We start from the raw sequence: 24,601 nt of genomic DNA, 5'->3' as shown, positions 1-24,601 counted from the left end.
GGATGAGTGTGAGAGATTGGTGAAAAATCAAGCTTCAAAGTTGAATCAGTGCAGTTCGTGACTAGCTCACGAGAAGAGTAACCCGCAAAAGGCCACATGTGAAGCATATGACTGGAAATTGAAAATTCATGCCAAGCTATCAAATTCACAAGTACTTCGCGAGAAAGGCCATCTCACAAGGTACCCTTGAAACTCTCTATTTGGTAAAAAGAAAAAGTGTTTTACCAAATTATTTACCTACACTATAAATACTCTCATTACCCATGAAATGTAGTGAGTGCTTTTTAGAGAGAAAACCCTAGCAAATACACTTGAGAGGTAGAGATTGTTATACCCACAATCATCTACACATTTCCTCTTGGTTTTCCTCTACTCCTACCTCTCCATCTTTACATCCTTGAGAGATTATTAGCCCAAACACTTACCACACCCAATCTGAGTGTTGAGTCAAGTTTTAATATTGTTGGGAAGTATTGGAAGGAGCCATTAAATGACGAATGCAATCAGGCTGAATTGCGGGATCTAGAAAGCTTGTGAAGATAAGACTCCGAGAAGTCCGTTGGTAGCAGGAGCATGGAGGGCTCAAGTACATGGGGTAGACTAGGTTTGGAGGGTCTTTTGTTATTTGTGTACTCCAACTTTATTCACTAGTGGATCGATTTCGACTTAGAGGGTCGCAGAGAAGTTTTTCACTGAGTTCTTCGGTTTCCTCTTCGATAACACATCTTGGTATTATCTTGTGTTTGTATCTCTCTTCCCTACTCTTTAAGCTTTCCTTTTATTGTTCATTGTGGTTGGATATGGATTAGAGTAGAGTTACCGGTTTATTGCGTGCATTTACTCTTGTTTCGCACTTTGTTAAGTTAGAGTAAAAGCAATCTAACCGTAATTTTTTTTAATTTAGGGTCTGAACAAGCTCTAGTGTTTTCACACTATTTTAAGCTTTCAATTGGTATCAGAGTAGGTACACTTTTGGATTTCATTATCCTTGTGTGATCCTAGACCCCGTTTAAGATGGATAGATCTCAATCCTTCAACGCACCTCCCTACTTTGATGAGAGTAACTATGCTTTTTGGAAAGTACGTATGCATGCTTTTCTATGTGCTATTGGTAATACTGTTTGGGATTCCATTAAAAATGGTTAGGTGAGACCTACAATAGCCAAGGCCGAATGGGATAAGGCTACACTTGCTTTGGCAAATGCCAATAGCAAAGCTATTAACACTATTTTTTGGGATGTTTCTACTGATGAATTCCACAAGATCTCTCATGTGAAGACCACCAAAGAGGCGTGGACCATTCTTGAGACCACCTATGAAGGAACCAAGAAGGTCAAGAACACTAAGCTTCAAATGCTCACTACTTGATTTGAGGAAATGAAGATGAGTGACGATGGGTCATTTGATGCTCACTACTCTTTATGAGAGACTCAATGAGATTGTTATTGACAAGCTCAATCTCGGAGAGAAGATTGAAGACGCCAAAGTGGTGAGGAAAGTCTTGAGATCCTTACCCAAAAGTTTCTGGGCTAAGGTCACTACCATTGAGGAGAGAAAATATTTGGATGAGATCAAGATTCAAGTTAGATCTCTTCAAACCTATGAGCTCAGACTGCCTTCTCATAAGTCCAACAAATCACTTGCTCTCAAAACCATAAATATGAGAATCGGTGACTCCTCCGATGAGGATGATGTTGAAAAAGAGGTGGCGCATCTTGCAAAGAACTTCCGGAAATTTCTTAAGATGAAGAATAATGGGAAGTTGTTTATGTAAGGTTGAATTTAATCAACCATGTGTTGGCTTTATTCCGTGACAAATTTTCTTGTAATACAGCACTTAGAAACCCTGTATTTAGGTGGGAATCATGTAAGGGTAGTGTGTGAGAGAGTGTGAAGAAATGCTCAAGACTGTGCAGTGAAGCAGAGACTCGCGGCTGGATCTTGCAGGAGGCTCACAGCTTGCAAGCCGCCAAAAGTTGCACACGCGTAGAGCATGCAGAGGAGCTGAACAATCATGCCAGCTAGAGCACTACAGGACAAAAATCCAGACTAGCCATTCAATTAGCTTGCAGCTTAAACTCGCGACTCAGTCAAGTCGCAGGGTCAAGTCGCCAGCCAACCCTGTTTTGGAAAAACTGACTCTTCGCATTCCATTCTCACACCATTATAAATACCCCTCATTCCCACAAAATATATATGGCTATTCAAAAAGAAAAACCCTAAGAGAGGTTTCTTCAAAACACCCATCCAATTAGAGAGAGCTACTCATTCTTAGAGAGAAATCTTTGTAGTCTCTTCTCATTCCCTCTCTCATTGCCATACCTATTGAGAGGAGATTTCTATCCAAACACTACCCATACCCATTTAGAGTGTTAAGTGTTTTTGGAGCTTTGGGAAGCATTAGAAGATGCCAAGGATGGTGGATGCTATGGACTATAGCAGAATCTGGTAAGCTAGAAAGGAAAAAGGTTCGGGGCAACCTCGTTGGAGCAAGAAGCTAGGAGGGCTTAGGTACACTGGGTAGATTAGGCTTGGAGGGTCTATTTCTTTTCATATATCCTAACTACATTTTCTAGTGGATTACTTACCGCTTAGAGGGCGGCAGAGAGGTTTTACGCTGAGGGCTTCGGTTTCCTCTTCGATAACACATCGTTGTGTTGTCCTTGTGTTTGCATCTCTCTTCCCTTAATCTTTGCCTCTTATTTTCTACTGTGGATGTGATTTTAATTGGTTAGATTGGTTACCAATTTTGTTTATAGCTTGTGTTCATTTTCCGCACATTTATTGTTTGTCATAAAGCTTAAATTGGTAATTTTGTTATTGGGGGTCTAAACGTTCAAGGGTGTTTTATACACTATTTGAACTTTCAGTTTGGCAAAGGGAATTTCTCATCCTTCAAAAATGACAAAAGAGACTTCAAGAAGAATGGGAAAGACTCATCATCAACCCAAGGAATTGTGTGATATGAATGCAATAGCCATGGGCATCTAAATAAAGAGTGTCCAAACTATTTGAGAGAAAAGGGTAAAGTGCTTACAACTACCCTTAGTGACTCGAAAAGGTCAAATTCCAATGTGGAAGGAGAATTTGATAGTGATGGAAACTATTTAGCATTCATGGCAATTACCACGGTTGATTCTAGAGATGAATTGAGCGATTTGGTTGAAGAACTTGGTGTACATTCAGAGGGTGAAGAAATTGAAGTTTTTGATGATGAGGATGTGTACCTCAATGAGGGTGAGAAGAATCTTCAACAAGTGTATGATGCATTGCTTGAAGATTGTGGTAAATATGCTAAGGTTGCCAAGAGTGCTATTAAGAAGATAAAGAAAATTGAAGAAGAGAACAAATCCACTCTTGTTCAAATTAAGAATTCCAAGTGTGAAGTTGAAGAGCTAAAGAAAGAGTTGCTAAATGCCTACTCCAAAATCAAGGGGCCGTTCCGTAACGTTGTTCTAGTAATGTTGTTTATATTTTTTGGAAATACGTGTGGATGAAAAAGTGTGTGAAAATGTGTGTAATGTTGTTTAAAAACTAAAAACATGTGTTTAAATACATGTACCAAAAGGGTGACAAGTTTCTCGAACTTGATAGCATGCTCTCATCTCAAAAGCCTTCCATGGACAAGACCTGTTTGGGCTACACCGGTGAAGGAAGCTCAAGTGGCAAACCCAAAAAAGAGATGAAGTTTGTGTTGGCAAAGAATGTAAAGGAGCCCAAGGTTGTTATCCCTTCTATTGAGAAGAAAGAAATTGGTCCAAAACCAAAGGCAGAAACGAAGTCATTGCCTAAGAATCAAAAGGGACCTCAAGTGAAGCATTTCTGTCATCATTGTGGCATTCGAGGGCACACTAAACCAAATTACTTCAAGCTTCAGGCTCTCAAGAGGGCTGACTCTCTGCACGATCAAGGAAATTCAAGAAGAATGCCAAGGGGAAACCAAGCTAAAGGAGATAATGAGGGTCAACTCATTGGAGATATTATGGAGATGTTAAAGAACATTTCATCATACCTAGCTAGCTTCACCTTGAGATTTGAGAGATATGTCGATCGTACCCCTCCTTCTAAAGACCTCACCCAAAATACTCGTGCGATGTGAATGAAGAAGGGTACTCATGCATGATCACTCACTACATCCATGCATTAATACTTCTAATGTATTAGGGTCATAGTTTCATGCATCATGGCATATGCATTCTTCTAGAGTCATTGCTTCTGTCCTAGCATGTTTCTTTTATAGGTCCTTGTTTGTTATTTACCTTGTTTTGTTGATCTTACTTTATTGCTTTGTTTTTTAGTGTGTTAAAAAATTTAAAAACCTATAAAAAGTATAAAATCTCAAAAAGTTTGATCACTTGTGTTGTGTATATCACATGTCGAGTTTGGCCTAGTACCTCCATACTAATGGCTTAGTGCATTTATGAGTTTAGCTTGTTGTGTATGCATATTTTTTAAGTGTGAGCAAAATCTAGAAATCTATGTTTGATTTTTGTAAATAGATCTTCAACCTTGTCATGAATGATTGGTCAATAATCTTGTTTAATCTTGATACGTACGTAGACTTGTGCCTACATATCTCCTCACATTTATCTTTTATGTCAAAAATTTCTACAAATGTCAATCTCTATGAAGAGAAAGAGCTGAAAAAATCTTGCTTCAAAAACTTGTTTGATTAGGAAAATGTGGAGCAAAATGTATTCAAAATGTATAGTGCCAAAGCCAAAGGCTTATTCATCAAATAAATATCAAAAATTTCATGGCATCGCTGCTCAAAAATTGAGTTGTATTGATCAAAAAGTATGAAAAATAGAAGCCAAATGAAAAGCTTTCAATCACTGTAAAAACTTTGGTGTGGGGCCATATATGTTCATTTCTACTATTGAAATAGTTCACTTGACTTCGTGCTAGTTGTATATGACTTGATTGAATTGATCATTAAAACTTCATACTAGACCATGGACTAGTTCATACTTAATTCACACACACAACACATAAGACCAATGTTCAATGAATGTCTATTTCATTTGTGTGATTGTACGTGTTCAAATGTGATTTGTGTATACTTGATTGTTTTATGATCAAACCCAAAAAGATTTTTGAGTTTTTTATTTGTTTTTGAAAGTTTTTTTTGTGTATCACTTGTGTTTTGAAAGTTTTTCCAAAAGCCAAATCTGTTTTTGTTGAAAAACTCCTCCAAAAGCATTTTTGCGAATAGGTCACGAGTAAGCTATCTCACACCTTAGTAGCAAAAATGAGGAAGCAAATTTTCATTTCTTCCAAAATTTTACACAGAGAGTTTCATGACTCCCTCGCAAGTGTTTCACGAGAAAAAGCTTCTCGCGAAACTTGCTCTGTGCATTTGAGGCATTTCATGAGTAACTCGCAAGTACTTCACGAGCAGCTATCTTACGAAATGAGCGGATTTTCAGTTTTTAAAGGGGTACACAATGGCAATTTTCAAAATCTTATTTTGGCCTCCTTCGTGTCTCTCTCAACTCAAAACACCATTCACTCAAATCTCAACTCAAAACACCTTTGAATTCTTAGATTAAATCTTAGATTCTTAAATTTCTAGGGTTGGGGTTATTTTGAAATGGGTGGGGAATATTAATTTTTGTCAAATCTTTTTGATTTTTCTTGTTTGGGCTGTGTCCCGTTGTGTTTGTTTGTATTTTTGTTGGCCCCTAGTGGCATTTTAACATGTATTTAGGCAAGTTTTTCATGTGTTCATACATTGTTTCATATATAAGTGTAGTGTGTGCACTCTAAGTGTTTGATAGAATGCCTATATGGTATTTTTTTTTTTTTTTTTCATTCTTTTGGGCTCCATTGAGTACCAATTTTTGGGGATTACCTTGATTATGCATGTTTATCATGTTTTGATCCTTGTTTGTGTGTTTTACACACTTGAAGCACATACTCCAACACTTGACATGTTTTGCATTCATTCATGCTAGTTAATTGTTTTTAGACCTTTTAGCATCCATAACATATTCTTGTGTCTATGTTTTGCTTGTCTATTTCCATTTTAGGACATTTTTCCCAATTTTTTCTTGTTTATAGACTAACTTATAGCTAATCAAGTTTGTTACCATGTTTGTGTATGGTTTGTGTGTTTGTTCTTTTTGTAGATGTCTCCTTGTAAGTCAGCTGCAAAGAAATCAGCAAAGCGTCCTTGTCACTCCCCCGATTCATTCAAAAACGATTATGCTAACAATGCCTACATCGATCATTACAAGAATGCTATGATCATCTTGGAAAGGAGTGTGGACATTGAATCCTTGGAGAACACATTCATTCCAAAAGTGTTCAAGGAAAGGACTTGGACCAAATTGTTGAATCCTTCGGGTGATGTGTATGAGTGCATCATCAAGGAATTCTTTGCAAATGCATTTGTGGAAGACAACCACATCAACTACTAGGTTAAGGGGAAAGAGTTCACAGTCTTTAGAGAGTCAATCCAAGAGTTGTTAGAGATATGACCGGTAACTCCAAATACCTTTCTATAGTATGATGAGAGGAAAGACAAGCTTGAGCCTCTTATGCAAGTTCTTAGAGGTCAGCTCAAGAAGACAGCCTTGCACATGATCAATTTCTCTCTTGAGATGCGGGCTTAGGCCTATATCATGATCTTTAACTTCTATTCGGTAAAGAATTTGACAACCTTGTCGAGGCCAAGGACCAACTTCCTCCATGATCTTTTCACTCACAAAGAGATTGATATCTGTGGTCACATCTACCACCTCTTCGTCAAATGCATTAAAAAGAGAAAGTCAAGGCTAACTCTACCATTTCCAAGCCTTGTCAAGTCTCTAATATCAAAGGCAAGGGTGAAGATTACAAGTGAACTCCTGTCATGCAAAGGGAAGAGTCAATCGATGAGCATAGTATGAACCGGAGTAAAGCTCACATTCCTGGTCTAGAAACCGGTGCAGCACAATTACCAAGAGATGAAGCTGTAGATGAAGGTGGCAACACCGAAGATGAGATTGATCAATTCACTCTTGGACCAGAGGATACTCCACAGCCATCTTCTTAAGCGCAAGCTAGAGTAACCAACTGCCTTGATTTGATGCTTGGAAGGGTAGAACAGATGCATGTCATGCTGACTGCACACATTGACTACTCCACGAGGAAATTTACATACCTTCAAGACCAAATCATTGCCCTTTCTTCTTAGATTCAAGACTTGGAAAAATCAGACTCAGAGTCCAATGCTTTCTAGGACCTTTGGCCATTCCGGTCAAAAAGGAGGAGTAGATTAGCTTGAGGGGGAGTATAGCCTAAGGGGTAGTAGTAAAACCATTGATTTATTTTTGGCAGTTTATATTTTAGTACTTTAGTTTAAAATGTAGTTTTTCTTTAGTACTTTGTGTTCCTTGGTTTTTATAGTCGTTTCTTGGTGCTTTTAGTTTTCTATTGCTTCTTGCTTTAGTTCCTTTAATGCATCATGTGGTTTGTTGGACATGCAATTGATTTTTGCATTGCTCTTAATTGCATTGCATGTCCGGATGTCCTTTACTCATTAAATGTTCATTGTGGTCATTTCTTAATGACTGTTCCTATATGATCAAGTTATGCTATATGTTCTCATATCTTGTGTTTATCTTGATCATATTTTACTTGTTCTCTATACATGCCTTGTGTTCTACTTGCCTCGTGCTTAATGAAGTTTATTTGTTATATGCAAGTGTTTCAGGATACAAATATATATGGTTCAAGTGCTTCATAGCTTTTAGATTTAGGTGTGAGAGAGTTTTGCCTCTGTTCTCAAACTCACGTTTAAGTCTAGAGTCTGTTTAGGGGTTTTGTCATGGAATAGCCAAAAAGGGAGATTGTAAAGTTGTGATTTCCAACTAGCGTTTGTTGGCTTTAATTCCATGTCAAATTTGATTGTAATTTCTTCAATCATTTCCCTGTATTTATGTGGGTTTATTTGTAAGGGATGAGTGTGAGAGATTGGTGAAGAATTAAGCTTCAAAATTGAATCAGTGCAATTCGCAACTAGCTCGCGAGAAGAGTAACTCGGGAAAGGCACATGTGAAGCACATGACTGGAAGCTCAAAACTGAAGAGTCATGCTAGGCTGTCAAATTCGCGAGTACTTCACAAGAAAGTCCATCTCGTGAGGTACTCGGGAAACTCTCTGTTTGGCAAAAAGAAAAAGTGTTTTACCAAATTCTTTACCCACACTATAAATATCCTCATTACCCATGAAATGTAAAGATTATTTTTCAGAGAGAAAACCCTAGCAAATATACTTGAAAACTAAAAATTGTTATACCCACAATCATCTACACATTTTCTCTTGGTTTTCCTCTACTCCTACCTTTCCATCTCTACATCCTTGAGAGGTTCTTAGCCCAAACACTTACCACACCCAATCTAAGTGTTGAGTCAGATTTTGGTGTTGTTAGGAAGCATTAGAAGGAGCCATTAAGTAGCGGATGCAATCGGGCAGAATTGTGGGATCTGGAAAGCTAGTAAAGACAAGACTCCAAGAAGTTCATTGGTAACAGGAGCTTGAAGGGCTCAAGTACATGGGGTAGACTAGGCTTGAAAGGTTTTTTATTATTTGTGTACTCCAACTTTATTCACTACTAGATCAATTTCGACTTGGAGGGTCGCGGAGAGGTTTTTCGCCAAGTTCTTCGATTTCCTCTTCGATAACACGTCTTGGTGTATCTTGTGTTTGCATCTCTCTTCCCTACTCTTTAACCTTTCCTTTTATTGTTTACTATGGTTGGATATGGCTTAGAGTAGAGTTACCACTTTATTGCGCACATTTACTCTTGTTCCTCACTTTGTTAAGTTAGAATAAAAGCAATCTAGTCGTAATTTTTAATTTGGAGTCTGAACAAGCTCTAGTGTTATCACACTATTTTAAGCTTTCAAAATGAAAAGGGAGATTCTTTCTTAATGGTTAAATAAAACTATGCATGCTTATTTATCTCGAAAAAGTAATAGTTCATTGGCACAAGATTGATGTTAGCATTCCATTGTTAAAGGGCTTCAACCAACATTCAAGTTTTTAATAGCTTTCAGAGTTGTAGTTCACATTCACAGTCTTAGCATTGTATTATGCAATTATCAGGTCCAATGGAGCATCACTTTTTAACCTGATCCATCTTGAACCCCTTTATCATGCTTGATATCTTACCAACAACACGGATAACATCTAATTTTAAAAATCAAGATCTATAGCACAAGCATGGGCAAAAAGTTTGTGAAAGAAAAAGAAGTATAATGAAAATGGGTGATCTTGCTAGTGAAAATTCTGTGATATAAGATTGCTAATTTCTGGAGCAAATTCAGGAAAATGTGCAATCCATTTCAATAGAGATGCTCCCTAGTGTTTGATAAAGTATTAGAATTTACTACCATCTGATGCTCACTTGACGAAAAATGCTGAATATTTCCTACTGTTTGCTGAGAAGGTGGTCAAATATGGACATATACCATTCCAAGAATCTTGTTATGCCCGGGTGTTAATTTGATTCTTATCTGGTTGAAGTTCATTAAAATTTGTGAGTTTCCTCCAATCTTATGTTCTTCTCTTCTGATGTCTCCCTTTTAACAAAATGTAGCCTTCATGATTTCTCGATCTATTTCATGTACTTATAAAATTTTTTTTAAAAAAATGAAAAAGATTTTTCTATTTCATGTGCTATTTACTAAATTTCTTGATATTCCAAAAACTGTCATTATAATGCAATGGAAAGGAATGACTGTGTTCGTGAAGATAAGTGAATTAATAACTCAGGAACTTTCCTTTATCTTCTAATATTCCTCAAATTCATTCTTCTTTGTTAGGTTCAAATTTTGTGGCAAATTGATGGCACACTTGGGACTTGAGTACATTGATGTTGGATTCTTGAAGGTTTTATTCATTTATCTTTTTCTATGCTTTTCATTTTGATTTTTTTCTTATTCATTTTCTATGTATTGGAATAAAATTATGCTCCTTGGAGATTTTCTCTTTCACACTTCGAGACTATAGATGAACCCAATGACAGATATCTGCCAAAATGTATGGTACTGATATTAAACTGTAACAAATGTTTTATATCTACCTTGGTTTATGTGCTGCTATTGTCTATTTCATTAGACGGTGAATCCCATGCTTCACTTTTGTAGTATAATGCCTTGTACGTTGGGACTAAAGATTGATTTCTGTTGGACAAGGGTAAATGTTTAAGGGTTTTTTGCACCGCCTCAAGTCTGCCTCATCTGCTTCAACACACAGCACCATAATATTTAAAGCCATAGAATTAATGGACTTTTTATTTCTTCTATAGTTGGGGGGAACCTTTCATTTCTACATCATCTGTCTGTTAACAGTTGTAAGAAGCCGGAATATCTACCAGCATCAGATGTGGTGCAGTGCCTCATTAAATTACAGATGCCAATTATTTATCAACAAGCTCTCAATCTGCCTCGTTCCCCTCAAACAGCTGAAAATAGTTTAAGCAAAGCAATGAAATTCTTTCATTTGACTCGTCTGTAAATTACCTGTCTATATCCCCAAGAAAGAAGAGCAACTTGAGATTCAAATCAAAGAGAGCCTCTTTGCATTTTCTGTCTGATATCAAGTTCACACAATTTTGGGTAAACCAAATTACTTCTTCTGAGTTTCTTCTTCTTCTTCTTCTTCTTAACCTGTGTGAAATTTCTGGTTGCAGGCCAATAGGAATTATATTGCGTCTATATCTACAAATGTTCATAAGTTTAGTCTATGTGGTAGTGCATCCTTTGTCAACCAACAAAATATCAGGTGCGTCTAAGTTTACCAGATTTTACATCATGGTTTATTCCATCTCCTATGTACTTAACATTGATCTTTTCTAATATACCGAATTCTATTAAGTCATGCAACTATTGAATCATTTTTCTTGTTATGGTTAGCTAACCTATATCCTTTTGTTTCAGCAACATCTGAACTTTTCTGCACTCTAAGGTATATATCTGGTGAAAAGCCATCTTACATGTTTGATTTTCAAAACAATTTCACAAATAATTTCTTCTCCATATCTTTCTAGCTTCAATTAATATCAGTTTTATTCTTCTCTCTATACTCTCTTTCTCTATACACATAAACCTAATACCTCTAACAGATGGAAAGTTGAAGATCTCAGAAGATGGGCTGCCTCAGCATAATGAGAAAGGCATTCCTATCTCAGGTGACGTTCGAAATTGCTGGGCTGGCTTTTCCCTCCTACAAGCCTTATTTGTCAAAGAGCACAATGTTGTACGTGATATGCTAAAAGTAAGTTATTTTTATTTTAGTTTATATTCTGTGATTCTTTTTCCCCATGGTGAAGTTGGTGTTATGTACTCAAACATTTCTGGCATCTAATTTGAACAGTTTTGGACCAGTTTGGGAAAAATTGCAATATTGCTGCATGAAAATTAAACTTTCATATTTTGTCTGGTTAGCTATTGTAGAATCTTATGCTATAATTTTCCTCATATGCAAGAAATATGTGTGATAATAATGTATGCACTTCATGGATAATATATATCATGTTCAGCTAATGATTTAGTTTATTGTTCTTTGGTTTTAGGTATATTACCCTGATTTGGATGATGAGCAGCTCTATAGGCACGCAAGATTGGTGACTGCAGTTGTCATTGCTAAGATCCACACCATTGACTAGACCATTGAACTCCTGAAGACCGATACTCTTCTAGTTGGGATGAGGGTAAACTGGTAAGATAGTTAAGACATATTAAAGAAGTCAATGAAACATAGTGGTCATTTTTAAAGTAGTGACATTAAATATTTGTTTTAATTTGATGAACAAATGATAAAAACACAGATCCTTTTACAAGTTAAGAGAAAGAGAAAATCAGCAAAGATGAGAGTAAGATTTAATGCATTTCTAATGCCATTGCTTTCTACTTTACACTTCACTGAAAATCAAATATGTAAACCATGTTTTTTTCAGGTATGGACTTTTGGGGAAGAAATTTAAGGAGTTATTTGGACATATATTGGGATCAATACTGAGTAGATTGGCTGGTCTTAAAAAACCGAGAAATCATGGAGTTCCCTGTTCACTAATTGAAGAGTTTGTAAGCACCTACAGAATGCATTCACTTCTACCTGAAACACTTGTCCTGAGGGACATCACATCTACAACTTCAGAAGACAAACATCCTCCCATACTACATGAGTACTTCCCTTTCTCTCTTCTTACACTGTATTCGCAAATATTAGGCACCAGTACGATGGACATTTTCTTGCCATTTTTTTCCCACCTTTTATGGGTTTTCTGCATCTTGCTGCAAAGTTTATAGTTTTCTTTGGAGACATGTACAAATGTACTGGGAGCCCAGAACCATGTGTGCAGGGGCAGAATCAGGATTACAGAATTGGAGGTCAAATTAGAGAGCATTATTTATAATTTAAGATCAAAAGGTTAAATGTGTAATAGCCGCTCTTCTTTTTCTTTTTTTTTCTTTTTTTTTGGCGGGGGAGGGGGGGGGGGGTGGACATCCATATATGCTGTTAAGAATGAAAAGACAAGGAGACTGAGAAACATTGTAGTATTGTGCAAGAGAGAGCCTTTATATAGGCACAATAGGTGTGGAGAACAAGTACAATGAGTCTAGAACAAGTACAATTCAATGGGCCCAAGAGGGCTAATAGACTAGCATATTCTACAAAAAAATATGGAGGAGAGATGTGTATTATTGGTTGTGGTTGCATATGGTGTTGATGTTGTGCTAGTATTTCCATTTTATAACTCGTTAATAATTTTTTTTCTGATTGTGTTGTTAATGATGTGGGGGTAAGAAACAAAGGCTTTCAGATGTAAAAACAGTGTTCAATTTTCCTCAACCTAGGAAGCAACATTGCAATTTTTTTCATTGCAACAGAATAATGTTTAGAATTAATTTTCAAAAGGAAAGTAGTTTGAGATAATAATTAAATGTTACCTTGCTAGAAACTCTACATGATTAACTGTAGGGATTATGAATCCAGGGTGTCTATGAGGGAATTGGTGGGTATTGAAGGAGAGAGAAAGCTGTCAACAATTGAAATGGAGCAAATGCTGGTATCATTGGGTCATCAGTTTTGTGGGGCACTCACATTATGGAACTATCCATCATGGATGAGGAACCTTGTAGCCCATGATATTAATGGAAAAGACAGCCCAAATCCTGTTGATATGGCCAGCTTGGAAAGTATATCATCTTATTCTTCAATTTCTATTTACGATTCTCATTTTATTTCCACTTTCATAGTCCAAATCTAATTTTACAATGCTGGACCATTTTTCTATAGAGATAGAGAGAGGGAAGTTCCTAGGTACAATGAGTTACGGAGGAACTTGATGATGATTCCTATTAGCAAGTGGGAAGATTTGACGGATGATGAAGAAGTCATTGAAGCTCTCTATGATGTGTATGGAGATGATGTGGAGAAGCTGGACTTGCAAGTTGGCTTGCAGGCAGAGAAGAAGATCAAAGGCTTTGAAATCAGTGAGACTGCTTTCTTTCTCTTCCTACTAATTGCTTCAAGGTATGCCCCATGTCATACTAAGAATAAGATGACAAATTTGATTTTTTTTTTTTTTTTTTCTTTTTAGAGTGCACTAATGCTTCGTTTTGTACGATGATGTTGTTCAGGGGGCTAGAAGCTGATCGCTTTTTCATGACCAGTTCCAACTCAAAACATACACACAGAAAGGCCTGGAATGGGTTAACAAAAATGAGACTTTGAATTTGAAGGATGTGTTTGATCGGCATTTCCCTGAAATGACGAGGAAATGGATAACATGTTCAAGTGCATTCTCAGAGTGAGATTCAATGCCAAATCCAGTGAATTACATACCCCCGTACCTTTGACTATCCATCTAATATTCATCTATTTAGTACTTCCAATAAGTACGGATATTTGGTTGTACGCCATTTTATTATAGACAAGAGTTTAGTTTTAGCTCAAATAAATTGGTATATACTAAACAGAAGTATGCGTAATCATATGCCAGTGAAATTGCCATATGAAATATTATTTTAATACATCAAAACATTACCAACTTTTTCTTTTCTGTTTTTTTTTTTTTTTTAGAAAGTTTAACAACAGGGTTTACGTCACATTTTCTATTTTAAGATTAGAAATGATAATACAGCACATTAAAAAATAAAATAAAATAATTCAACAAAAACATACCACAGCAACAGTCCAAAAATCTACCGCCGCAACATAGAACCACTTCCACAACCATGGCAAAAACCACCACGAACAACCAACAAACAGACCAACACACACAACTACAAAAACGCTAAGATTAACATTACAGTAGTCACCAACTATCACCAAACCAAAAACATATAGAATCCCAAAACAAAACCCCAAAATTGCAGGACACAGCTACCAAATCTGAATCCATCGCCAACCCAAAATTGCGGAATATGACAAGAGTCTTATAAATAGACAATACTACAAAGAATTTGATAGCTTTGGCCTTAGAGTCCTCCCTATGGGGAGGGAAAATAAAGTGTGAAATCAAGAGATAAAAAAAATGGATATTCACTTGGAAGGTAATGCAAGGAGAGAGACAACAGAGTTTAGGTTTTGTGTCAACAACGATTTTTTGTATAGCACACAAATCAAGGAGAATTTTGAAACTTTGTTTGATGTTGCAAAGTGCCCAAGAAAGAGGTGCCGCATAGAGAGATATCCAAGGAAAGCTACGTAGAAAAGAGAAAGAAGAAGAGAAGAAAGCTAGAGAGGAGATGAGTTCCTTTTATTTGGATCAACACTTTGTGAAAAAATATGGAACCTTAGAAATAAGAAGGTGTTTGAAGGCAAAGTTCCAAATTTTGAGACTCTAAAGTCGTGCCTTTTCAAAAACTTTGTGGAGCACTCTAATGTTAGAAGACCTTACTCTTCAGTGCAGGTTAGGAGACCTTACTCTTAAACCAGCAATGAGTACAATCAAATTTAATGTGGATGCAGAAGTAGGGCAATCTAGAGTAGCAGTAGCGATAGTGTTAAGGGACTGGAAAGGGATATTGTTTCTTGCGTGTTCAAAAGTAGTAAACTCCAACAACCCCCTCCAAGACAAAGCTAAGGCATGGGCTGCGTACATGGGCTTCCAATCCAATTACCAAGCTGTCATTTTCGAATGTGATTCCTTGGCAAGGGAACTAATGTGCCATGGAGAATTAAGATGTAATTCCAGAAATCATTGCTCTGACAGGAGTAGTACCTCATGCTTCCTTATGCTGGGTTCCTAGAGAAAAGCCAACGGTGCTACAACCTCTCTAGCCGAATGGTCTCTTAAGAATAGATTTGTAAGTTCCTTCCACTTGTGCAACTACCCTCAGGCCCCTCGCTATGTTAGTGATATCCTAAGAGTTGAGGCCTGTTAACCTTTTTGTTTGGAGCCTTATTTCTTGCTATCCTCACTACATCCCTCAAAATGTATCAACACTCCCTCTTACAAAATGGTCCTATACTAACTCTCCGCCTAAGATAGACTACTCTCATACCAAAACTACTCTCCCTTTTTGTCACGAATGACAAAGGGTAAGAGTGTCAAGTAGACATCTCATCGATAGAGCTAGCATCTTCGTCAGCATCATCGTCATCACCATCATCATCATCCTCATCCTCAGAGCCAACAGCCACGGGAGAAGGTGATGAAGGAGTAGCCTCAAGAGCAAAACTACCCATGTATGCCTATCGTCGTGCAATACAACTGACATGAACGTTCACCTGATACAACTCCGTAGATAGTGTATCTAGGTGAGCATCCATGCGCTGCTGAGCCATGATGTCTCCTAAAGACACATCACCCGAAGAAGAAGGAGGAGCCAATGTGGATGGAGCAGAACGGGATGGAGCTGAACGGGAGGAAGGAGCTACTGAATTCGAATGCCGCGACTGAAGCTGAGCCTCGCTACGTTTAACGGTAGCGTAATCTATGGCACACATGACGGTAAAATGGTTGGAAGAGGGAAAAGGAACGGAAAAATGGCGTAAGATCCTCATGATAGCGGAAGGAAAGATGAGCTTATCACAGGACGCTGATGAACATCTATAATAGACAGAATGAAATGAGAAGGAAAATCTATAGTAAGATGCTCAAGAAGAGACAACAAAAATCGAGCACAAGGCTCTGTGATGGAGTTATAGTGAGAGAGGGGATGCAAAACAAAAGTCATCACCATGTTCATGAATCTAGGACCTTTAGCAAAAGGTTAACATGGTGTAAATAGGCACTCACCCCAAGCAGTAAGGCGCTCATAGAAAGCAGACATGAGCTCAGCCCTGGACACAGTCCTCAGACGCTCACAACTAGGATAATCAAGAAACTCTATCCTAGGGACTCGAAGCACATCCGCAACAAGCTACGGTGTGATAGGAATGCGCATACCTCAAACGCGAGTAAAGAAAAGAGGTACTGACCGATCAATCCCATGCTTATTGGAGTAGAACTCCTGAATAAGCATGAGAGGACAGGTGACCGAGACGTCACACAGTGACTCCCATCCCCTACTGTGAATGACAGAGGGAAGGTCGGTGTCGGCAAAGTCCATCAAAATGACTTGGCGTTCCGAATGAATGCCTCGTCTAGAAAAGTTCTCTAAAAATGCCTTAAAGGCATCATCATCACAGAACCGGATATGAGATAAAGTAGGATCGGACGAAGAAGAAGCACCGGAATGAAGAGGATTCCGGGTTGGAGTGGATTTACGCTTAGGTGCCATAGACACGACTAACGTAAACTAATAGAGAGGGAGAGAAAGAATGACAATTAGAAAAGTCTCAAGCAGTTTCAAATATATCAAGTATATTGAAGAGAAGTACGTATGCATGGGAAATGCATGAACATGTGACATGCGAAAGAAATTGCATCATGGGCTCAGCCCAATCCAAACCTATCAGCACACAAACAGATAGCACACAACTAAATGCATGGTAATACCATTATAATGCTAATGTGATGCAATGTATGAGGTTTTAAACACATTTAAGTGAAAACCCATCCCAAAATTTCAATGAAAGCTCATCAATTTTGAAAAACCCCAAAATTTTTCAAAAAAACCCCAAAACCTAGGTTTCAAAACATGAAATGCATGAATGAGAAAGGATTAGAAGCTTACCAAGTAAAGAGAAACTTGAAAAAGCTTGAAGAATCCTTGAGGAACAAGTTTGGAGTGAGATGAAAGTGTTTTGGGAGAGAAAAAAAAGAAGTATCGAGAGAGAGATCGAAGAGAAGGATTCCGGATCGCACAGAGGCCTTGTATAGAGTAGCCAGTAAATCTCGACAGATGCAGGTATCGAGGGATCTGTCGAGGAGGTGTCGAGAAAATGCTCGTCGACAGTTGAGGTGTCGAGGAGATATCGAGGAACAACACATCAAAATCAAGAACAGAAACTCGATCGATCCATCAGGTGTCGAGAAGCTATCGAGGATACAGACCCAATCTTGATTGATCCACCAATTATCGAGGTGCAGGCGAGATTGCTATAAGAAAAAGCTTAGGAAGCTCGACAGATAGCAAGCTATTGAGGAGGTATCAAGGAGGTGTCGAGCCAGCTTTTAAAAGCAGTTTTTCGAGATGTGAAAAACACAGACATGAATGCAATCCAACATGCAACTCAACCAACGATCCAATCAACATATTAAGCTTTCAAATTCATCTCTCAGATAAAATTTAAGCACGTGGATCTTCAAAAACACACACACACACACTAAACAAGTCTAATCAATTTTATATTTCAAAAACAAGTCAAGACAGTTTAGTGAGCATACGTTAATACATGTAAAACCTCGTGATGGCCAAATCACATTGTACCTGCACATGTATCAAGAATAGCAAAGAATATTGCGTGTTGTGTGTGAAAAAACATCGCAAGATTGCATAAGTGTATGCATGTTATGACGATTTGAGATATGAGAAAATCACTTTAACTCACACACAATCATAACTGCTTGATGGAGACTATCACCTTTGAGGTACATCCTATAACTCCCACATCTCCTAGAATACACGCTTGCAATCATTTTTAAAGCATTTTTGATCTTTTTGCTTTTGATTTTTCTTTGCATATTTTTCTTTTAAGCATATCATGCATGGGCTTATTAGAGAGAGAAAAGAAATACCCAATGATATTTGACATTCCAATTTTGCTATGCCTAAGCATACAAATGTCATTAACACTGCACTTTTGCTCTGCCGAAGCATACAGGTGTCTTATTATGATTGGCGGGCAACAGTGGTGAGATGGTTATTTATGCCTTTCTCTCAGGATTTTTCAGTCCTTCCCGTCAAAAAGAGTGATATGAGTGTTAAGTTTAAGAGACAACTTAATCGTACTCATCACAAACACGAGCCACAAAGCTCACTTGCTTAGTTGTGCATAAAGATGCTCATCTAAGTTACAAATGATACAAAGTTTAGAAGATTTTGTTTCAATGGCCATCCAATGTACACAAGTACCAATGTACACAAAACACACACTGTTTTTGTATTTTTCTGATTTTTCAAATTTTTTATTTATTTTTATATGAAAAACAAAACAAGAAAAAACTAAAAAATAACCAAACAAAAACATGTTAAACAACCAATACATAAAAACTAGACTGACTCAAAACATGAAATCAAAACACCTAAGTAATGCACACACAAAAACAAGAAGAGAGAGAGAAAAGTGACAGAATCACTTGGAGTCCTTTTCCTTCCACATCTTGGAAGAACCTTTCCGTCTAGCAAACCCTTAAACTGGCGGTGAAGGGGAAGAATTAAAACAGTTCAAGTTCGAAAGGAACATGAAGGCTTTGAAAAGATCTCCAAGGGGAGCAAGAGAGGATTGAAGCTGATTCTGGTTCCCAGATGCTATTATGCTGTTGCTCTGTTGAGTGGCAAGCCACTTGTAGCAATTTGGTTGAGTATGACTGGCAGTTCCACAATGATGACAGAGATGCTGCTTCTTTTGTTTAGGCTTTTGAGAGTTAGCCTTCTTAGCCCTAGGGTTTTTAACATCTTTCTTCTCAAGCTTAAAGGGTGCTCCTAAGATAGATTTACCCTTGTCTATGTTCTCACTAGCTAATTCAGTTTTAATCTCATTGTTCTCAGTTTTAACATTATTAGCAAGAGGAACAAAAATAGTAGTACTAGAAGAAGCAGTATTAGGGGAAGAAAGACCATACCCTAAGCCTATTCGATTTGAAGCAGATTTCTGAATGCTTAGCATCTCATCTAGCTTTGCGCTTGAAGTCATTTCCAGTTGAGCTCTGACTTGACATAGCTCTGCTTTAGGCTTCTTGGTCTTCTTAGCCAAGAAATTGTTCTCAAACCTCAGCGTCCCAATAGTCTGATTAGCCTCATCAAACTTTGTGGAAAGCTCCTCACGGTCAATTTCCACATCACTGAGCTTTTTGGTGGTTAGCCTATACAGTTTCTCATGCTTCTCAGAAAGCTTGTACAGTTTCTCATAGGCTATATGGATGTCATCTTGATCATCTATTTTCTCAAATTTGGATTCCACCAATTCCTCTTCTTCAACCACATCTTCAACAATCCCATCAGTAGGATTGACAGTGGCCATGAAGGCATTTAAGATTCCGTCATCCTCATTGTCAGAATCATCCTTAGGCTTAGTGTCGCTTAAGGTAACAGCAAGTGCCTTGCTCTTCCCAATGCTCTTGAGGTATGTAGGACACTCATACTTCATGTGACCGAAGCCTTGACACCCAATGCACTTAGGTCCTGAGGGAACAGTGTACTGACCACCTTCCTTAGCATCCTTCTTCCCTTTTTCTTGACCTTTAAACTAAGAAGAACTGGATTGCCTGCGGTCCTTGTCAAAACCCTTTCCATTGGCGTTCTTCATAAACTTCTTGAACTACCTGGTAGTGTAGGACTTCATCTTAGAATCTTCATCATCAGAAGATTCATCTGTTTCACTACTCTTGGCCTTCAATGCCATATTCTTGCTTTTACCCGACTTGCCTATTCTTGTCAACCCTAGCTCGTAGGTCTGCAAGTTTCCAACCAGCTCAGTCAGAGGAATCTTGTCAATAATCCTTTGATTCCTCTATTGCCGTAATCTTGGCATGAAATCTCTCGGGCAGAGATCTGAGCACTTTCCTCATAATCTTGGGTTCAGGGATAGTTTCCCCAAGATTGAAGGCTGAGTTCACTATGCCCTTTAGCTTGGTATAGAACTCATTGAAAGATTCATCCTCCTCCATCTTTATCTCTTCAAAGCTTGTAGTGAGCCTCTGAAGTTTTGAGTCCTTGACAGCCTTAGTACCCTTATAGGTTGTCTGGAGAATGGTCCAAGCCTCGGCAGTTTCAGTTGAGGATATCTTCTTGAACTCCTCACTGGTGACTGCACTGAACAATGCATTCAATGCTCTACTATTGAAGTTTGTCGCCTTAATCTTGGCATCATCTCAGTCGGCTAGCACTTCTGTAGGCTTAGTCCAGCCTATCTCCACAGCTTGCCACACTTTCTCATCTAAAGACTGCAAGAAAGCTCTCATGCGTACTTTCCAGTATGCATAGTTAGTACCATCAAATAAAAGAGGTATGATTAATGACTGTCCTCTATCCATGACAAATAACGGTCAATGGATCAACACAACAAAGATTAAACCCTAATCAGAGTATGCCTGCTCTGATACCACTTGATAGGCCACAAACTGAATGACCCTTTATGATTGAAATTAATTAATTAATTAGTCCAGTTATTAATTAATCAATTTATCATGCAAACGCATGGTAGCACAAACAAAACAAATCACCAATAAACTAATAATGTAGCGGAAAATAAATAACACGGTGATTTGTTTACGAATGGGGAAAACCTAACGGCAAAAACCCCACCGGGTGATTTTCAAGTCACCACTCCCGAAACTCCACTATTATCATAACAAGCGGTTACAAGTAAAGGAATCCAAGTACCTTACCAACTTACAGTTGAACCCTTACCCCAATACCCAATTGGACTTGTTCTGTAGTGACAGTTCCCCTTTCAGATGCACGACTCCCAAGTACGTGACTAACCAATTGCGCGGATCCCAGTACGCAACTTCAATCACCAACTAAGAAGGTTGTTGGTTGCAAAGTTCTTCAGTTCATCCACACGATGAAGATCAAGAAGATGTTTGGTCACAAAACCCTACGGTGCATATACACAACAACTTCTTCAAGAGAAAGAGATGAACTAGGTCAAGAACTTCGTCTTCGGTCACAATTTGCTTGAATAGAGTTCGCTCAAAGTTTGTGCAACTTGTGAACTCTTTGACGGCCCATAAACTAATCATTTTATATGTCTAGGGTTAGGAGAAAAGAAAGCCCAAAGATACATTCATGGATCCCAAGAAAATCAGAGTGAAATTCTGAAGATCTTAAACCTTGACAGATAACAGTGTCAAGCAGCTGTCGAGCACACCGAATGTAGAACAGCTTCCTTAAGCTCGATAGATGCAGCTGTTGAGCTAGCTGTCGAGCTTTAATGATTTTGTACTCTAAATTTATTTTCATGAACAGACTTGAAGGCTTCAATACTTGATCTTGAAACAAAATTTCTTGAAGTATTTAAAGACATCCTAAATCTACCCAAATACAAGTAAAGTGCGTTTTCTCAAAGGATAAGCTAATTACATAAAATCATGACATATGTTCTTAACATGTGAAACACATATGTCCTAACAGAAATAATTTTCCTATATCTCATGATCAATCATCTCGTAATAAAATTTTGGGTAAAAAATACGTTAGTGGCAAGTTATTCACGAGCCTAAATCGCTTTGAAAATGTGTTGAAAAGTGATATTTGGCCACCGTTTCGACAATAACTTTTGAACGGTAAGGAATTTCAGGACGCGGCCAAAATGATTTAGGAAGTACACATTCAGAGCTTGATTTTGAACACAAATTTTGTATATTTTTTACTGAAATCAGGAGAGTTATTGTCCTTTGAACAAGTCCCACCGAGTTACCCAAAATATGGATTCCAATTATCAACTGATGGAGAGGCGTAAAAAAGGAAGTCTAACGATTCGCTCAACAAATATTCATGATTAAAAATATATCTCAACACACTATTGTTTTTTTCAAATCTCTCAATAAGAAGATACAAGTCTTGTTTTGTTCTAGTCTTTTGGGGTATCCTATACCTCTAGCCTTCGATTCGATCGCCTTTCATTCGATTCTTGTTGGGGTTGATATGTGGTTTCAGGGACCCACTTATGAACTGCGTACAAACCTCCTAAGGACAATGCGACGAAGAATATAGCTGCTCCGCAGTCACCAAAGACTTCGAGTACTGATAAAAATAACATGGTGGATATCCAATTGAATGTCCAGTATAAGGTTGTGGTCAAAATAGTCCCTAGTCTTCTGTATGCCACTGTGTACATCTCTACATTTAGTGCCCATGGGGTGCTCTCAAATCCCATGTAATAAAACAACGAATATGCTTCAAATAGAATTAGAGAAATACTAGAACAATCATTGTAAGTGCACCAAAAACAAACCAATGTTAGACTTAGCAGGCATAGTTGGATGGAGACCAATGAACCAAAAAGTAGTCTTTTGAATCCTATTCTATCTATAAATAGGAAACAAAGGAAGTCCCCTAAGAACCTCCCCCCAGTCGTAGCAAGACTTATCTTTGAATCAACCTGAAGATTTGATTTACAGTATGTCATTGTCTTCAATCCAATGGATTGTTGAACAAATTGGATGATAACGGTAGCAACAATCTTCTTTTTTACTACATTGTCCTTCCTTGCGTTCCAGATTTGTTTGAAAACATTTTTTTCCATTACATTCGTTCTCTCGATAGCCAATCTTATCTTTTCAAGTTCTTCTCCAACTTCAGAAGGTGGAAAGCTTTTACTAAGAGCATCTGATGCATCAGCAAGTTTATTCTGGTACAAAGAAAGTAAAAATTTTTTTAAGCAAATATCATTATCTTTACACTTTTGTGTGAAGTGTAACTCCATGGCTTCAATTTAAAACTTCTTTTAACCAGTTTTAAGTGTAAGTTTTTAAAATTTACCTAGTACTATATTCTAAAATTTTTACAATGTTGAATGTATTTTCTAAATTAAATACTTGAAAACTTGTGTGTTGCATAATTATGATTAACAACTACGAAACTAATTAATAACAATTTAAAAATTACCTAAAAATATAAATATTTTTTTACCTGTTTATATGACCACACGGGTGATTCATATAATTTAAATGTTAAAATAATTTGAAAAACTATGGGTATTATTGAAACGACAATGACCCATCTCCAATAACTTCCATCCTGCAAAATGTTCAAAATGAACAATATAACATAACATTTATAAAAGCGCAAGAATTTCTCAACAAGAAGAAGAACAAAAAAATTAATCAAAGAGAGAAAGTAATTACCACAGTAAAGACGTTGCAATGAGAAGAAATGAAATTTCCAATGAAACTCATGAATCCTCTGAAACTAATGAGCATGCCTTGAATCCGATTTGGAGAAGCCTCGGAAATATAAAATAAGTTTGACATCGATGCCATTCCTACTCCAAGTCCAATTATCGTTCTTCCAATCACAAATGTTGACGAAGTTGGTGCGAATGCCATGAATAAAACTCCAATGATGAAGATAAAATTAACAACCAATAAGCCGGTTTTTCTCCCCATATTGTCATTAATCAAATCTCCAATCATGGAACCAACTATTGCAGCCAAGGTTGCCATAGTTATAAGAAGTTCCGCGCTAACAAATTGGAAATCATTTCTCACAGATTGTAGCGATTGAGAAATTGTACCTAAACCAAAGGTTTACAGAAATTAATATATAAATATATATACCTTGGATACACATTTGTTTTTGAAGGTTTATCAAATCTTGAAAAACCCTTATAAAACTTGTATATTCCTAAACATATTTTATTGTTGTTATATATTTTTTTTTTCAAACATTATTAACTATGTTTCGTTCATGGTTTAAACAAGAACAATAATCTCTAAGTATATGACATAATAAAAGCTAGGGTTTAAAAAGTTAAATGTAAGCTCATGAATTTCCATAATATGGTTCTTCCTACTAAAATTTTATGACCAAAACTTTTTTGGATGAGTCAAGTAATGCGGAGCGTAATTAATGGCATTAGTTCAATTAAGAGTGACATGAGTAGGTTTCTTGTACCTACTAAAAATGCTTCAAACAAGCTAGTGACGTTAGCGCTAAGGGCCAGAAGAAGCAAATACGGGGATGCCCTTGTGATCCGATAGAAATCAATCACGTGACCCACCTTGTCCATCACTATGCCTGTCGCTCTGTCCATCAATATCTAAAGAAAGATAATTAAAAAATAAATAAAAGTAGCTTGATTCTCAAAAAAAAATAATAATAATAATAAAAAAATAGTATTGTTAAATTGTCAATAGCATTACTCTTTTCCAAACAATAACCCCAGAGATATGTTAGTTTCAAAAAATATTTAACAACTATTAAGGTAGTAAGTAATTGTCAATAATAAATGATAAAGGGATGTTATAAATGGCCTAATTAGGACCAAAAAAAACATGCAAACCCAATTGTTGCGAGTCGCGAAACCCATAAGTTTTCTTTAGAGGGAG

General features: G+C 37.3%; 1 protein-coding gene and 1 pseudogene across 1 annotated transcript; both read left to right on the top strand.

Annotated features, from left to right (window-relative positions):
• The first annotated feature begins 10,027 nt into the window (after positions 1-10,027).
• On the top strand, positions 10,028-12,322 carry LOC115967233 (annotated as a pseudogene).
• A 636-nt stretch (positions 12,323-12,958) lies between these two features.
• On the top strand, positions 12,959-13,728 carry LOC115967232 (alpha-dioxygenase 2-like). The gene is made up of 3 exons (XM_031086288.1): positions 12,959-13,190; positions 13,293-13,527; positions 13,635-13,728. The coding sequence occupies exons 1-3, from the start codon at positions 12,959-12,961 to the stop codon at positions 13,726-13,728; spliced, it is 561 nt and encodes a 186-aa protein (XP_030942148.1).
• Positions 13,729-24,601: the final 10,873 nt, after the last annotated feature.

This window comes from Quercus lobata, chromosome 11, assembly GCF_001633185.2.
Source record: "Quercus lobata isolate SW786 chromosome 11, ValleyOak3.0 Primary Assembly, whole genome shotgun sequence".
Classification (NCBI taxonomy): Eukaryota; Viridiplantae; Streptophyta; class Magnoliopsida; order Fagales; family Fagaceae; genus Quercus; species Quercus lobata.
Note: the sequence above shows the minus strand (reverse complement) of the source record. Positions and strands in the feature narration are given on the sequence as shown.